The 18,739-nt window shown below is 39.3% G+C and overlaps 1 protein-coding gene across 1 annotated transcript in view; it reads right to left on the bottom strand.

Moving 5' to 3' along the window:
* ENTPD1 (ectonucleoside triphosphate diphosphohydrolase 1) overlaps positions 1-18,739 on the bottom strand; it is a 99,335-nt gene that overhangs the window by 10,485 nt on the left and 70,111 nt on the right. Inside the window, exon 7 of the mRNA XM_059169345.1 lies at positions 17,620-17,877. Within this exon, the coding sequence (XP_059025328.1) occupies positions 17,620-17,877 (258 nt within the window). The remainder of the gene's footprint in view (positions 1-17,619; positions 17,878-18,739) is intronic.

An 18,739-nucleotide genomic window follows, 5' to 3' on the forward strand; every position in this document is an offset into this window, starting at 1 on the left:
CTGGGTGGCTCAATGGGTTAAAGCCTCTGCCTTTGGCTCAGGTCATGATCCCAGGGTCCTGGGATCCAGCCCCACATCGGGCTCTCTGCTCAGCGGGGAGCCTGCTTCCTCCTCTCTCTGTGCCTGCTTCTCTGCTTACTTGTGATCTCTGTCTGTCAAATAAATAAATAAATAAAATATTTTTTAAAAAATAAATAAATAAAAATTAAAAACAAAAAAACAAAAAAAAAAAAAAACTGGATCACTTTACCCCTCAACATAAAGTCTTCAATGACTCCTAAATATATGTAGAATAAAGTCCAAACTCTACCAGGTCTCTCAAAGCCAGGCAAGCTCCAACCCTTCCCCCTTTGCCAATACCACCTCCTACCACTGCCACCTGCACACGCCACCCCCCAGGCCTTCCAGTCACTGCCAAGCTTTGCCTCCCTGCGGTGGCACACCTGCTCTTCCCGCTGTAGGGATTCCCTTCACCTTGACTCATGTTTTCTAATCGTCCCCCTGGACTAGGACAGTGGTCCTAGGACAGTCCCTTTCACGGGACTCTGCTGCTTTCTTCCCTATGGTTGCCACAGTCTAATTTGCTTTTGTTTGTGTTTCTGGTCTTCCATCTGCTTGCCCTCTAGAAGGCCAGTGCCACCATGGCAGCTGAATCTGCTTGCGCCGGCATGGCACCTGGCACATGGTGGGAGCGCTAATGATGTGTAAGTGGCAGGAAACCACTCTCGAATTCCTAGAGCATGGCCTTGAAGGTAAGAGACGCTGGGTGGATCTCTGTTGACTGAGAAACTGGATAAATCCAGAGACTGGATAGCTCCAGTATGCATAGCCAATGCCCAGAAATGTTCCCGCCTATTAATTAAAACTACTCAAGAGTATTTTTCTCTAGTGAACTGACTGTGGGGCAGGAAGGAGAGAAGGACTTTTTAGGGTGTACTTTTAAATGTTTTATTTTTGTTGTGTAAGAGCATTTAACATGAGATCTACCCTCTTAAATTTTTAAATGTGCAATACAGTATTGTTAACTATATATAAGGACAAGATTGTATGGCCAATCTCTAGAACTGAATCATCTAGAGTAACTGAAACTTTATACCTGTTAATGAGCAACTCCCCATTCCTCCTGTCCTTCCCTACCATTCTATTCACTGAACACATGGAATGTCTTTGCATTTGTCTTTAATTTCTTTCATCAGTGTTTTGTAGTTTTCAGTGTACAAGTCTTTCTCCTCTGTAGTTAAGGTTATTACTAAATATTTTATTCCTTTTGAGGTTCTTGTAAATGAGATTGTTTTCCTTTCAGATAGTTCCTTGTTAATGTATAAAAAAGCAACTTGTTTTTGGATATTGATTTTATACCCTGCAACTTTACTAAATTCATTTATTCTAATGGGTTTCTTATTTTTCTTTTTTTAATTGAAGTATAGTTGACACACTATTTTACATCAGTTACAGGTGTACAACAGTGATTCAGTGTGTTTGTATATTATGTTAGGCCCGCCACAAGTGTAGCTTCCATCCTTCACCGTACAGCATTAACACAATACTATTGACTAGATTCCCTATGCTGTACTTTTGTCCCCGTGACTTACTCATTCCATCACTAGAAGCCTGTATCTCCCATCCTCCTTCAGCCATTTTGTCCATCCCCCGCCCTCCCTCCCCTCTGGCAACCACCAGTTTGTTTTCTATATTGATGAGCCAAACAGGTTTCATGTGGTTTTTAGACTTTAGGGTGTTCTTTATGTACAATCTTGGCATCTGTAAACAGAGACAATTTTTACTTCTTTCTTTCTGATGTGGATTCCTTTTATTTCTTCTTGCCTAACTGCTCTGATGAGTTGTTCCAGTACTATGCTGAATAGAAATGGTGAGATTGGGCACCCCTGCCTGGCTCTTGATCTCAGAGGAAGAGCTTACAGTTGTTACCGCTGAGTATGATTTTGGCTGTGTGGTTTTATACCTGACTTTTATTGTACTGATGCAATTTCTTTCTGTTTCTACTTTGTCGAAACTTTTTTATCATAAATGAGTGTTCGACTTTATCAGATGCTTTTTCTGCATCTATTGAGATGTGTAGTATTCACCCTTCATTCTGTTTATGTGCTGTATCACACTAATTGATGGAGTCATCATTGCATCCCAGGGATAAATCCCACTTAGTCATGGTATGTTATTCTTTTAATGGACTATTGAATTCAGCTTGCCAGTGTTTTGTTGAAGATTTTGCTTGTTCCAAAGTGTACTCTTTAATTTCCACAGACTCGTGAATTTTCTGGTTTCCTTCTGCTATTGACTTCTGGGTTCATTCTACTGTGTAGAAAAGATACCTGGTATAATTTCTGTCTTCCTAAATTTGTGAGACTTGTTTTATGACCTAAGATGTGACCTGTCTTAGAGAATAGTCCATATGCACTTGAGAAGTTTATATATTCTGCTGTTCTTGGGTGGAATGTTCTATATGTGTCTGTTAGGTCTATTGGTTTATAGTGTGGTTCGAATCTGTGATTGTTCTATCCCGTATTGACAGTGAGGCACTGAAATCTTCTACCGTTATGGCATTGCTGTCTCTTCCTCCCAGCAGTTCTGTCAATGTTTGCTTCAAAGATTCAGGTGCTCTGATTTGGGCATATATCATATATATTTATAATTAATGTATCTTCTGGATGAATTATCCCGTTATCATTCTATAATGTCCTTCTCAGCCTCATGTGACATTTCATGACTTACAGCATATTTTGTCTGATATAAATATGGCCACCCTTGTTTTCTTTTGGTTGGCACTTGCATGGAATATCTTCACTTTTGACCCATGTGAGTTCCTTAAATCTAAAGTAAGTTTCTTATGTGACATATAGTTGGATCTTTAAACTTTTTGTATAGTTCAATTTTTTTTTATAACAAGCATGTCTTAAATTTTATAATAAATATTTCTTTAAATTTCATTTAGGGACATTTCAAAAGACTTTCTGATATTACTCCTTGAGCTCATTCTACCAGCAAAGGGCTTAATGACTTAAGAATCTAGAAATTCACTTGCTTTTGCTAAGGTGTGACATGTGTTTTTTATTTTTATTTTTTTTTTAATTTTTAATTTTTTATAAACATATATTTTTATCCCCAGGGGTACAGGTCTGTGAATCACCAGGTTTACACACTTCACAGCACTCACCAAATCACATACCCTCCCCAATGTCCATAATCCCACCCCCTTCTCTCAAACCCCCTCCCCCCGGCAACCCTCAGTTTGTTTCGTGAGATTAAGAGTCACTTATGGTTTGTCTCCCTCCCAATCCCATCTTGTTTCATTTATTCTTCTTCTACCCACTTAAGCCTCCATGTTGCATCACCACTTCCTCATATCAGGGAGATCATATGATAGTTGTCTTTCTCTGCTTGACTTATTTCGCTAAGCATGATACGCTCTAGTTCCATCCATGTTGTTGCAAATGGCAAGATTTCATTTCTTTTGATGGCTGCATAGTATTCCATTGTGTATATATACCACATCTTCTTGATCCATTCATCTGTTGATGGACATCTAGGTTCTTTCCATAGTTTGGCTATTGTGGACATTGCTCCTATAAACATTCGGGTGCATGTGTCCCTTTGGATCACTACATTTGTATCTTTAGGGTAAATACCCAATAGTGCAATTGCTGGGTCATAGGGCAGTTCTATTTTCAACATTTTGAGGAACCTCCATGCTGTTTTCCAGAGTGGCTGCACCAGCTTGCATTCCCACCAACAGTGTAGGAGGGTTCCCCTTTCTCCGCATCCTCGCCAGCATCTGTCATTTCCTGATTTGTTGATTTTAGCCATTCTGACTGGTGTGAGGTGATATCTCATTGTGGTTTTGATTTGTATTTCCCTGATGCCGAGTGATATGGAGCACTTTTTCATGTGTCTGTTCGCCATCTGGATGTCTTCTTTGCAGAAATGTCTGTTCATGTCTTCTGCCCATTTCTTGATTGGATTATTTGTTCTTTGGGTGTTGAGTTTGCTAAGTTCTTTATAGATTCTGGACACTAGTCCTTTATCTGATATGTCGTTTGCAAATATCTTCTCCCATTCTGTCAGTTGTCTTTTGATTTTGTTAACTGTTTCCTTTGCTGTGCAAAAGCTTTTGATCTTGATGAAATCCCAGTAGTTCATTTTTTCCCTTGCTTCCCTTGCCTTTTGCGTTGTTCCTAGGAAGATGTTGCTGCGGCAGAGGTCGAAGAGGTTGCTGCCCGTGTTCTCCTCAAGGATTTTGATGGATTCCTTTCGTACATTGAGATCCTTCATCCATTTTGAGTCTATTTTTGTGTGTGGTGTAAGGAAATGGTCCAATTTCATTTTTCTGCATGTGGCTGTCCAATTTTCCCAGCACCATTTATTGAAAAGGCTGTCTTTTTTCCATTGGACATTCTTTCCTGCTTTGTCGAAGATTAGTTGACCATAGAGTTGAGGGTCTATTTCTGGGCTCTCTATTCTGTTCCATTGATCTATGTGTCTGTTTTTGTGCCAGTACCATGCTGTCTTGATGATGACAGCTTTGTAATAGAGCTTGAAGTCCGGAATTGTGATGCCACCAACGTTGGCTTTCTTTTTCAATATCCCTTTGGCTATTCGAGGTCTTTTCTGGTTCCATATAAATTTTAGAATTATTTGTTCCATTTCTTTGAAAAAGATGGATGGTACTTTGATAGGAATTGCATTAAATGTGTAGATTGCTTTAGGTAGCATAGACATTTTCACAATATTTATTCTTCCAATCCAGGAGCATGGAACATTTTTCCATTTCTTTGTGTCTTCCTCAATTTCTTTCATGAGTACTTTATAGTTTTCTGAGTATAGATTCTGTGTCTCTTTGGTTAGGTTTATTCCTAGGTATCTTATGGTTTTGGATGCAATTGTAAATGGGATTGACTCCTTAATATCTCTTTCTTCTGTCTTGCTGTTGGTGTAGAGAAATGCAACTGATTTCTGTGCATTGATTTTATATCCTGACACTTTACTGAATTCCTGTATAAGTTCTAGCAGTTTTGGAGTGGAGTCTTTTGGGTTTTCCACATATAGTATCATATCATCTGCGAAGAGTGATAATTTGACTTCTTCTTTGCCGATTTGGATGCCTTTAATTTCCTTTTGTTGTCTGATTGCTGAGGCTAGGACCTCTAGTACGATGTTGAATAGCAGTGGTGATAATGGACATCCCTGCCGTGTTCCTGACCTTAGCGGAAAAGCTTTCAGTTTTTCTCCATTGAGAATGATATTTGCGGTGGGTTTTTCATAGATGGCTTTGATGATATTGAGGTATGTGCCCTCTATCCCTACACTTTGAAGAGTTTTGATCAGGAAGGGATGTTGTACTTTGTCAAATGCTTTTTCAGCATCTATTGAGAGTATCATATGGTTCTTGTTCTTTCTTTTATTGATGTGTTGTATCACATTGACTGATTTGCGGATGTTGAACCAACCTTGCAGCCCTGGAATAAATCCCACTTGGTCGTGGTGAATAATCTTTTTAATGTACTGTTGAATCCTATTGGCTAGTATTTTGGTGAGAATTTTCGCATCTGTGTTCATCAAGGATATCGGTCTATAGCTCTCTTTTTTGGTGGGATCCTTGTCTGGTTTTGGGATCAAGGTGATGCTGGCCTCATAAAATGAGTTTGGAAGTTTTCCTTCCATTTCTATTTTTTGGAACAGTTTCAGGAGAATAGGAATTAGTTCTTCTTTAAATGTTTGGTAGAATTCCCCCGGGAAGCCGTCTGGCCCTGGGCTTTTGTTTGTTTGGAGATTTTTAATGACTGTTTCAATCTCCTTACTGGTTATGGGTCTGTTCAGGCTTTCTATTTCTTCCTGGTTCAGTTGTGGTAGTTTATATGTTTCTAGGAATGCATCCATTTCTTCCAGATTGTCAAATTTATTGCCGTAGAGTTGCTCATAGTATGTTCTTATAATAGTTTGTATTTCTTTGGTGTTAGTTGTGATCTCTCCTCTTTCATTCATGATTTTATTTATTTGGGTCCTTTCTCTTTTCTTTTTGATAAGTCGGGCCAGGGGTTTATCAATTTTATTAATTCTTTCAAAGAACCAGCTCCTAGTTTCGTTGATTTGTTCTATTGTTTTTTTGGTTTCTATTTCATTGATTTCTGCTCTGATCTTTATGATTTCTCTTCTCCTGCTGGGCTTAGGGTTTCTTTCTTGTTCTTTCTCCAGCTCCTTTAGGTGTAGGGTTAGGTTGTGTACCTGAGACCTTTCTTGTTTCTTGAGAAAGGCTTGTACCGCTATATATTTTCCTCTCAGGACTGCCTTTGTTGTGTCCCACAGATTTTGAACCGTTGTATTTTCATTATCATTTGTTTCCATGATTTTTTTCAATTCTTCTTTAATTTCCCGGTTGACCCATTCATTCTTTAGAAGGATACTGTTTAGTCTCCATGTATTTGGGTTCTTTCCAAACTTCCTTTTGTGGTTGAGTTCTAGCTTTAGAGCATTGTGGTCTGAAAATATGCAGGGAATGATCCCAATCTTTTGATATCGGTTGAGGCCTGATTTAGGACCGAGGATGTGATCTATTCTGGAGAATGTTCCATGTGCACTAGAGAAGAATGTGTATTCTGTTGCTTTGGGATGAAATATTCTGAATATATCTGTGATGTCCATCTGGTCCAGTGTGTCGTTTAAGGCCTTTATTTCCTTGCTGATCTTTTGCTTGGATGACCTGTCCATTTCAGTGAGGGGAGTGTTAAAGTCCCCTACTATTATTGTATTATTGTTGATGTGTTTCTTTGATTTTGTTATTAATTGGTTTATATAGTTGGCTGCTCCCACATTGGGGGCATAGATATTTAAAATTGTTAAATCTTCTTGTTGGACAGACCCTTTGAGTATGATATAGTGTCCTTCCTCATCTCTTATTATAGTCTTTGGCTTAAAATCTAATTGATCTGATATAAGGATTGCCACTCCTGCTTTCTTCTGATGTCCATTAGCATGGTAAATTCTTTTCCACCCCCTCACTTTAAATCTGGAGGTGTCTTCGGGCTTAAAATGTGTTTCTTGGAGGCAACATATAGATGGGTTTTGTTTTTTTATCCATTCTGATACCCTGTGTCTTTTGACAGGGGCATTTAGCCCATTCACATTCAGGGTAACTATTGAGAGATATGAATTTAGTGCCATTGTATTGCCTGTAAGGTGACTGTTACTGTATAGGTCTCTGTTCCTTTCTGATCTACCACTTGTAGGCTCTCTCTTTGCTTAGAGGACCCCTTTCAATATTTCCTGTAGAGCTGGTTTGGTATTTGCAAATTCTTTCAGTTGTTGTTTGTCCTGGAAGCTTTTAATCTCTCCTTCTATTTTCAATGATAGCCTAGCTGGATATAGTATTCTTGGCTGCATGTTTTTCTCGTTTAGTGCTCTGAAAATATCATGCCAGCTCTTTCTGGCCTGCCAGGTCTCTGTGGATAAGTCAGCTGCCAATCTAATATTTTTACCATTGTATGTTACAGACTTCTTTTCCCGGGCTGCTTTCAGGATTTTCTCTTTGTCATTGAGACTTGTAAATTTTACTATTATGTGACGGGGTGTGGGCCTATTCTTATTGATTTTGAGGGGCATTCTCTGAACCTCCTGAATTTTGATGCTCGTTCCCTTTGCCATATTGGGGAAATTCTCCCCAATAATTCTCTCCAGTATACCTTCTGCTCCCCTCTCACTTTCTTCTTCTTCTGGAATCCCAATTATTCTAATGTTGTTTCGTCTTATGGTGTCACTTATCTCTCGAATTCTCCCCTCGTGGTCCAGTAGCTGTTTGTCCCTCTTTTGCTCAGCTTCTTTATTCTCTGTCATTTGGTCTTCTATATCACTAATTCTTTCTTCTGCCTCATTTATCCTAGCAGTTAGAGCCTCCATTTTTGATTGCACCTCATTAATAGCTTTTTTGATTTCACCTTGGTTAGATTTTAGTTCTTTTATTTCTCCAGAAAGGGCTTTTATATCTCTCGAGAGGGTTTCTCTCATATCTTCCATGCCTTTTTCGAGCCCGGCTAGAACCTTGAGAATTGTCATTCTGAACTCTAGATCTGACATATTACCGATGTCTGTATTGATTAGGTCCCTAGCCTTCGGTACTGCCTCTTGTTCTTTTTTTTGTGTTGAATTTTTCCGTCTTGTCATTTTGTCCAGATAAGAGTAAATGAAGGGGCAAGTAAAATACTAAAAGGGTGGCAACAACCCCAGGAAAATATGCTTTAACCAAATTAGAAGAGATCCAAAATCGTGAGTGGGGAGAAAGGGGATAAAAAGAGGTTCAAAAAGGAAGAAAGAAAAAAGAAAAAAAAAAAAAAAAGAAAAGAAAAGAATATTTTTAAAGAAAGAAAACACCTTTCAGAAAGTGGTTGTTTTTCTGTTTCCAGAATTGCTGTTCTTCTTCTCTTCGATCTGCCGATGGATTTTCAGGTGTTTGCAATCTTTAGATAAGCTATCTAGCTGATCTCCGGCTAGCTGAAGCAGTCTCAGCTTGCTACTTCTCCGCCATCTTGACTCCTCCTCCCGACATGTGTTTTTTAAAGAAATAAAAATTATTTTAAAAAACTTTTAACAAACAGGGGCACCTGGGTGACTTAGTTAAGCATATGCCTTCAGCTCAGGTCATGATCTCAGGGTCCTAGGATGGAGCCCACATCGGGTTCTCCACTTAGTGGCATATCTGCTTCTCCCTCTCCCTCTGTGATCACTCTTAAATAAAATCTTTAACAAAACATTAAGAGAAAATTTGTGTAGGCAGATACAGCAAAATACTGGACCATCAGTGGGGTACATAGCTTGTCAGCATGAACTCCTGGGTCTGTGCCACTGCCTACCCTCAAAGCTCTGCATGCCATGAACTCTTGAAAATTCTTCCCTGACCTACAGATGTTTCCCTTTAACATCTCAGAATCCTGCTCTTCTTTATTTTTCAACATACAAAAATTGCCCTCTTCTTTTCCTTCAAAATACATATGTGTTAAAAATACTTATTCAAAGGTAACACACGTTTATTGTATAGAATTTAATTAGTACAAGTTAAAAATAAAAGTTACTCCTTCATCTAACCATCCCCTAGAAAAAAATACTTTTAATAATTTACTGCTTAATCCCTGTTTTACATATATATGTAAAACATTAAAATATATATATGTATTTACCTAAATATCATTATTAAACACATTGTTTTATAATCCTGCTTGGTTTCACTTGATAATAATACAATATGGGCAAGTTGCCCTGTAGATTTTAGTTTACCCATTTAAATGACTATAAAATATTATTATTTATGGATATATCATGATTTATGTAATCTCCTATACATGAATATTTCGGCTTTCTAATATTTCACTATTATAAATAATGCTATAATGTATTTGCATCTCTGTACCTTTTCTTGAGATGATTTCCTTGGGGTAAAATATTTGGTCAGAAGGCAAATACATTTTGTGAGTAGAAATATGCACTAAAAGACATCAACAAGAGTGTTCATAAAACAGTATATAATATCCTCAAACTGGAAACAACTAAAATGTCCATTAACTATAGAATGGATAGATAAATTTTAGTGTGTCCAAGCAAAGGAATACTCCATTGCAATGAAGGAAAGAGCTGCTGTTAAACACGACAACATACATAGATCTTAGATAATACTGAGTGAAAGAAGTCAGACAAAAAAAATATTTTGAATCCCCAAACTGGCAACACGAATCTATCATGATAGAAGTCGGAGTAGTAGTTATCTTTGGAGGGGGCTTATCACCTGGGAGAGAGAATAAGGGAACAAATATCCTGTATCTTCACCCAGTTGATGGACTTCCAGGTGTTTTCCTTATAAACTATCAGGCTGTGGCCTTAGAATGTGCACACTTTACTACAAGTGTATTAGACCTAAATTTTTAAAATATCTTTACATATCTCATGAGGTCTTTTTTTTTTTTAAGATATACTTGTTTATTTTAGAGAGACAGAAAAAGAGTGAGGGGAGAGAAGAGGGAGAGAATCCTCAAGCAGACTCCCTGCTGAGTGTGGAGCCTGATGTGGGGCTCAATCTCATGAACCATGAGGTCACTACCTGAGCTGAAACTAATCAGACCTACTGAGCCACCCAGATGCCCCCTTATAAGATCTTCTTTCAAAAAGGTTGAATCACTTTATAACTGTAGGAGGTAATTTTTCCCTGAAGCTTAAAATATGTTCTATTTTCTATGAGTCCCACAAATCTTCCTTTTTATGTGCCCCTTAAACAGTGTTATTCATTTATTCTAAAACCCAAAATCATTTCTTTCTAAACCCCTGAAGCACATCTTCATCTTCAGTTTTCCTAAAATCACCACCATTTCCCTGTACTGTAGAAATCTCTGGGTTTACAAACCATAAACCTCAAACAAAGACATCTAATGATCACAAAGGTGATTGTTAAGCTTAGGGGGAAAACCTTCTAAAATACCAGAGGTGGGGCACCGGGGTGGCTCAGTGGGTTAAAGCCTCTGCCTTCGGCTCGGGTCATGATCCCAGGATCCTGGGATCGAGCCCCCGCATCAGGCTCTCTGCTCAGCGGGAAGCCTGCTTCCTCATCTCTCTCTCTGCCTGCCTCTCTGCCTACTTGTGATCTCTGTCTGTCAAATAAATAAATAAAATCTTTAAAAAAAAATAAAAATAAAAAAATAAAATAAAATACCAGAGGCAAGTCTCCTGGCTGCCCACATGGAAAAACCCATTGAACTACTTTCAGGTCTCTGAACACACTTCATGCTTTCTCACCTTCAGGCTTCTGTGCATATTGGACATATCACTAGAATATTCCAAATACTGACATTCTTTTACTGAGAATATACAATATTCCAGGAATTCTAGGAATAATATATCTAGCAGGCCTAAAAATGAAAACTTTCTCACCTTCAGGCTTCTGTGCATATTGGACATATCACTAGAATATTCCAAATACTGACATTCTTTTACTGAGAATATACAATATTCCAGGAATTCTAGGAATAATATATCTAGCAGGCCTAAAAATGAAAAGATGAAATGTACACCACCTGTGCCTTCCAGGCCCTCGGGATGTAGTTGGGGAGGCAGATATATCAATCTATAAAGACAATACCCATTCTTGCCATCCAAAATATTTTTTTAGATTTTTATTTATTTATTTGACAGATTACAAGTAGGCAGGCAGGCAGAGAGTTGGGGTAAGGGGGAAACAGGCTCCCTGCTGAGCAGAGAACCTGATGTGGGGCTCGATCCTAGGACCCTGGAATCATGACCTGAGCTGAAGGCAGAGGCTTTAACCCACTGAGCCACCCAGGCACCCAATTTTGTGTAACTTTTAACCTACGCAGAATGCAATACATGCATTCCTGTTCAATTTAACAGAGCTGGTTTCAGTGCGACATCTATTATCTCTCAAATTTTTGTGGTATCAATTACCCACTCTCCTCCCTGCTCCCCCAGCTTTAGAGCATATCCAAGGGAGCTGTTTACTTTGACATGGCTTCTAAAACTATGCTCATTAAAATCACCAGTAACCTCCTAATTGGCAAAATCAACAGCCTTTTTTTTTTTCATTTCCCCTCTTCTTTCTTTTGGCTGCACATCATGCATGTGTTCACTCAACAACTATTGTCTGAACAACAACTATGTTCCAAGCAGTGACGGAGGCAGATGAAAATCCTTCCCTTCTAGTGGAAGATCGTGCAACTCAAACAAGTAACAAAGGGTATGATGGTCGGGTAAATAAGTCCTATAAAAATAAAGCCTTTTGTTACTTACTCTACATACATAAGCCTTTATTCAGACTAGAGAAGCCCACAGAGTAAGCATAGTTCATTAATTTCTTCCAATCCAGATCCACTTTATTTCGGGGTCATTTTTTTCATAAGAACTGTTGCTTAGTAATAAAACTGACACTCCTATCTTTATCATGTTTCCCGGGAAACAAATCCGGAAAAATAACCCAAAGCCAAGTTTGTAAGGGAAGAAAGGGGGTTTGTCAAATCATTTTTCCAAAGATCCAATCCAAAACATATTGCTAGCACTTTGGAAAAAAGATTAAATGAAGCACCCATAGTCACAGAAGGGACACGTATTATAGTCTAGTCACAAGTTTTGTCCCAGACTGACCACCTGACATGTCCCCTTCCCCTCCCCCCATCTAACCTGATTACTCATGCTAACTCACTTCTCTAGCATGGCCTGCCTGCTTTTATTGTTAGATATTAGGTTCGCTCTGCCCTGGCAGGAAGCATCTTAAAGGCAGACGTAGGATCAGTTTCACGGTCATTTGTCTCTGGCACATGTGTCTACATTTGCTTTCCATACTTCTAAAGAAACTAGCCTCTAACATTTGTTGGTGGCATTCAGTCCCAGCCATTGCCCTGCTTGGGCTCATGGCTCTACTTGAATCTCTACTTTCTATGTACCTTTTGTTCTAGATTAAGGGCTCTTAACATGGGGCTCACAGGTCCATCTCAAGGAATCATGATGTCTTTTAAATTGTACGCAAAAACTTCAGAACGCCTTTATATGTCTATTTTCCTGTTTAGACAATTGTTAGCTTTCCATACATTCTCCATAAAGTCTTGTGATCCCTTAAAGAGCTAAGAATGACTGGTCTACTGAAGACATTACACTAAGTGAAAAAAGACAAGTATATGATTCCACTTATATGAGATACCTGGAATAGTCAAATTCATAGCGACTCAAAGTAGAACGGTGATTGCCAGGGGCTGAGGGGAAAGAGGAGTGGGGAATTCGTGTTTTGTTTAATGGGTGGAGTTTCTGTTTGGGAAGACAAAAACATCTTGGAGTTAGATGGTGGAAATGGATGTACGTAATGTAAAAGTACGTAATGCCACAAAACTGTACTCTTATAAGTAGTTAAAATGATAAATTTTCTATTATGCATATTTTAACACACACACACACACACACACACACACACGAATGGCTGGTCCAGACAATCTTGATATTTTACTTCCAGCTGTTGGCCTTGACTGTGCAGGTTATGGTTTAAAGTCCTCTCTCAAAGTAGAATCAAATGAACAACATGCAACTGTAGAATGATGCCATTATATAAAGAATAGAAAAACAAAATAAATACAAATATGCCCTTCTAACTATGACAAACATCTGAATCAAATTTGAAGTAAGGTTTTTAAACTCTCTTTTATAGATTTTTAAAAATTTATCAGATAATAATGTTATTTTCATTTCATATTCCATATATAATAGACTATAGAAATGACTAATTTCTCTGCAGCCACAGTAGAGAGTAAGTCATAGAATTAGAATCAAGAGCAGATCCTGCTTGCTGTCTCTGAGCTGGGAATGTGTCCATTCATCTTTCTTTCTTGGACAGTTGTGCTCCAGAGTAAGGTCATCTCTTTCTCTTCCTCTGGTCCAGAACCAGCCCATTCATACTCATATTCATATTTATTTTTTCATTTTATCTGTCAGTCTTTCTCAAAGTGTTCCATGTGTCAAGGCCTGATGGTTTTCCTGTCTGCATATGCTCTTCAGAAACCCACTCACTTGAGTTTAATATCTAATCTGGCCTCTTAAATCCCTTGGAAAGGTCTCTTCTAGGGTGGAATATTCCTTACACTAACATGCATTAGAATTTAATCAAGAAAAATTAAGTGTTAATGGGATGGGTTGGTGAGGTTTAGGATGAATATTTTTTCCTTGATTTATTTATATTATGTTATGAAAGAAAAACCTTAGCCCTATTCAGAATGCTACTATTTTTTTTTAAGATTTTTATTTATTTGACAGAGAGGGTGAGAAAGAAAGAGCACAAGCAGGGGGAGCAACAGACAGAGGGAGAAGCGGGCTCCCTGCTAAGCAGGGAGCCCAACATGGGACTCGATCCCAGGACCCCAGGATCATGGCCCAAGCTGAAAGCAGACGCTTAACCAACTGAGCCACCCAGGCACCTCCAAAGGTGATTCTCAAGGGAAATGCTGACTCATTTCTAAGAATCCATGACCTTGCCTTTAGAGACTGGGGAGATGCCTTATGCCGTATACTACTGAGGTCAAAATCTGTGATCAGCTTCTTAATTTCCAAATTAGGGATTAATCTTACTATGTAAACCTTTACTTGATTGGTGTCTATAACCTGTGGGCCCATATTTAAGCAGCAACTGAAAACAGTAACACTCTAGGCCATCGTTAGAGAACATAGAGCCTCAGAAGTTCAGCTCCTCATCTTCCAGCTTCCAGCTTAGATAATATTTATGGAAGACGACCTGAAAGATGTATGTCTCCTCTTTTCCAGCCACTCTGAATTCTTTCTTTCTATCAAGTTGAGGATCTATCAAAGACCTCTACTGCCTTAGTCCATCACAGAATTGCTATGACTGAGTTGGCTTTTTAATATTATGCCTCTAGGTTACAGTTGCTATAAGAAATTGCTATTTTAAGAAATATGGTTGAAGACATTGCCTAATAAAATCTCCTTTATAAAATATCATTGAGAATCAATTTCAGAATATCTGCTTTGCCCTGGGACTGGGTATGCCACACATAATGAAAACTATATATGATTATGTCTTATTTTTTCCCCTTGGCTAGTAGGAAGCTCAGTGCTAAATACACAGACACATAAACATGCAAGTATATGTATACCTATGGAAACAAGTTTTTAATGTTCTTTAATTCCAGTTCACTCTTGAATTTGTTTTATATTCTTTCTTGTTTATTTAAGTGATATGATGTGATCTTTTAAAAATTTCCTAAATTACCTCATAAATAATTCCCTGCAGATGTTCCCTGTTCCTTTTGGGTGTTTCTAATTTGCCTACAAATTGGATTCTGCCTAGCAACCAATGTAGCCAAATGAAGAAAAATGACAGCTTTTTATATTCTATTTACAGAGTAAGAATTAAATCACCAGTGCTGAATGCAACTTTGGCAAATAGTCCCTCCCTAAAAATGTGGCTTGAGAACACCTAGGCTAACTGGTCCTGGAAATAATTGGAATGCAACTGCATTTTTGTGTTGCAAATAGTTATGCTTCCAGACACAGGACTGGGCGGTGGGAACTTCTGCAGGTATAACAGCCTAGAGAAAGGACTGTTAGGAGAAAGAAATAACCTTACTTAGGACCCACCTGGTGCTAGGGTGTGTTAGCTTTCTGCTATTGGCAGTGATATGCTGGAGGTGGCTCTTCCCACTCACAAGAGCTAGCTGTTAAAATTTGAAGAGTTCTGTGAGCCCGCTGATTAAGCTAGGCCATGGTATGAGTACTTCTACCACATAAACTGGCAAATGTCACAAAGCGGCCACTACATCCCCAGAGAGCTGGTTAGTAGACACTTACCAGTCTGCTACCATTGATTGGCTTATCACTCACAGCTAGCAATGAGATAGGCACTTCTGTCCTCATTCTATAAATGAGGAAATAGGCTCAAAAAGTCTTTAGACCTTAGGGAGAAATTACAGATGGAAAAACAAGTTTTGTAACAGAAACTGACAAAGCAGGAATAGGTACAGGTATCATGCTAACCCTAAGGGCTATATTCAGAGGAAAAAGATCCTATTCAGTGGAAAGCAATGAGCTAATCCAAGAAGATTGTCAAGCTGAGGTACAGAAGGCTGTGAGGAGACCAATTTCAGTGAGGGACTGAGACCAAACAAAGGCATCCCAGGGGAGCTCAAGCCTCCTTCACCCCTTCGAGCTTCACCTCTCCCTACCTAGGTTGGAGGAATCACTTTCAAAGGCAAGAAATTCCACTACTGCCATCCTCAACAGAAAGGGTTTGCTCAAGCTTGAAGACAGGAATTGGGCTATATTTCCCAGGAGGTGAAATGTTAAAGTCAATACACGGGGCGCCTGGGTGGCTCAGTGGGTTAAAGCCTCTGCCTTCGGCTCATGTCATGATCCCAGTGTCGGGATCGAGCCCCGCATCAGGGCTCTCTGCTCCATGGGGAGCCTGCTTCCCCCTCTCTCTCTCTGCCTGCCTCTCTGCCTACCTGTGATCTCTGTCTGTCAAATAAATAAATAAAATCTTAAAAGAAAAGGTCAATACACAACAGTATTTTCCTTTCCTTCAGAGGTAATTCCTATCAGGGACTGGAATGAAAAGGGCCCTTGGCTGTCCCAGCATCCCTAGCCACCTTCCTCCCTTTCATGGCCCTCTCTTCTATCATCCAGCAGATTCAAGGCAAGGGTGTTGGCCCAAAAAAGTCCAACATGGGCAACCAGTGCCAGCTTAGGCATCCAGGTGAGGTTCTAGTTGGTTCTGAATTTAGGTTTAGAGCTAAATAATCTCCAAGTATTACTCTGCCAGGCATTGTCCTAGCATGTTATTTCCCTCAGGAACCTCGAGGCGAGGAGTAACTGTGGTCTGGGCCATGGTAAAGGTAAGCCTGGATCGACGGTGCCACCCATTGTTGTTTTCCCAGAGATGATAGGAATGAAGAGCTCATATAGTTCTCAAGTGGCAAAGCCAGATTTTAAACCAGGTACAATTACTACAAGGACTGTGCTTTATTCAGGGATCTCTTTCTGTGACAATGGGCTGAGCCAGGAGACTTGGGAGAAACCTCTCCTTCTGGGGTCCCATAGGAAAGTTGAACCTCCCTTCTCACATGCTGTTTTCTGAAAAAGGGAGAAAGAGTGTGAAGGCAGACAAAAGCCTTTGTTTCTATGTATGATATCTTAAGTAATTAAAAAGATAATGCATATATGTTATTTAGTCTGTAACTGACTCTTGATTGGTGGTAAAGAATTTTGCAATATTCTGCTAAACTATGATTACAATAATGCTTTGTATCCAGGACCAAAATATGAAATTTGAATTGTGAGTAGATCAAGGGATACCTCTTCTACCTCTGCTCAAATATTTTATCTTATTTTAGAGTAATTAAGAAGGAAGTGGAGCTGGGATTCAAAGAGCCCCCCAGCTGTTCAAAATGTAATACAAATGATGCTATCCTCAATATTTTCTTGGGATTTCTTGAGTTTTTAACTTCAGTTTATAGAGGAAAGCCTTTAGCTGAGACATCTAACTGCTGCCTTTCCTTCTTCTGACGTTAAGAAGCCAGATCACTGACGTCAAGTAGCAGATCCCAGTGGGTGTGCCTACCCAACAGCCGCTCCTTCTTCTAGCTTACAGATTCCTGATTTCACCCATGTAGAAGAAAGCACTATATATAGGAAAGACTCCCCAGTTCCAAGGATGAACAGTCATTAGTCTAAACCAAACACAGTAATCCATTCCCTTTTATCACAGATTGGTTTAGAAGTGTGTATTTCACAAATTCTGGCCAATGACATCTGAAAAAGACATTTGTTGGTACTTCTACAAAACGGGACAGAAATGTAATAAACAGAAACTTCCTTCTTTCTTTTTTTGCATGTGAAACAGTAGCTGCCATCTTAGCACCACAAATAAAGGCCAAGAACATAATGGAAAAGCTGATCCCAAATCCTGATATTGTTAAAGCAAAGAACTAACCTGAATTATCTACCTAAAGACTTGTTATCATATGGGAAAAAAATAACCCTACTACTTAAACCCTTCATAGGCACCTACTCCACAACTTGCAACCCAAATCGTCCTAACCAATATACCTTATTATTTTACAAACTTACCCCAAAATCCCCGTGAAGTGATGGCAAGAAGATCCCATTGAAGGAACAGTGGGAGTAAGGGCAGTAACTGAAGTTGAAGAGTTGAAGGATGCTTTTCTGGCATTGTTGATAATTTCCAGTACCCTGGATTTGAAACTGATCGAATGGAAGAGTCCTCTCATATTTCTTGGTGCAGGGGCTACTGTAGAGGTCACTTACGTTCATTACTGTCTCGTATCCAGGGTGAAAGCATGGATCCCTGAGGGTTCCGTTTGTATCCTGAATGGAAAAATCACTTGAAGACATCATGTGCAAACGTTCTGGGTACAAAAAGCACCACTCTGACTTCCCTAATGTGTAGGAATTTTATAATATCTTAGCATTGGTATCAATATGCCCCTGCCATGCCTTTTTCACCCTTGGGAACAGTCAGATACGTATACTAGGTACCAGAAATGGTATCAGATGTGAATGAACTTTTGCTATTCATAGAAAGCTAATAGAGCTCAAGCTGGCAGAAATGCCATTAGTTTGAAATGTCCCCTAGTGCTTAGTTAGTAATGAAATAAATAGGTCAGAAGCAGAGTCACAAGAAAATCTCTCAAGACTCTCACAAGTCTGAGCCTTGGGTATTTCTCCAGGAGAAGTCTGCCCATGCCCTCCACACCAATCTTCAAGCAAAAAATCAGAAGCAACATGCCTTGAAATTACCTTAGATCATTTAAGCCAGGAGTATCAAAATGACTTTTAACCTACAGCCTGATATGTTCAAAGGAAGAAAGGGGGCTTGGCTTGTGTGAAGAAAAGGGGCTCCTCGGTGGAGGCTTGGGGCTCAGTAGGTGTCTCTCAGCATCCCCTATTCCAGTGGGAGTTACCTATTGACAGTGCTTCTGAAAACCAGAGCAGGAGCTTTAGAGGAGAGCAGAGAACTGGTTGTCCTTTCAGTGGAGACAGGGAACAGCTGGGTGTGACAGCCTTGCTGTGTGTGTGTTTGTCAGGGTGTGCCTGGTACTCACATGATTTTGAGTATGTTTAACTTTCCTTGTCTTCAGAAGACAAAAAGCGTCTGGGGACAAACGCGAAGTGTTGATGGATAAACTCTTGTGTTTTCTCTAAGTGAAATTTAGAGATTGTTTCTAAC

This window comes from Mustela lutreola, chromosome 4 (genome assembly GCF_030435805.1).
Source record: "Mustela lutreola isolate mMusLut2 chromosome 4, mMusLut2.pri, whole genome shotgun sequence".
NCBI classification, from domain to species: Eukaryota; Metazoa; Chordata; class Mammalia; order Carnivora; family Mustelidae; genus Mustela; species Mustela lutreola.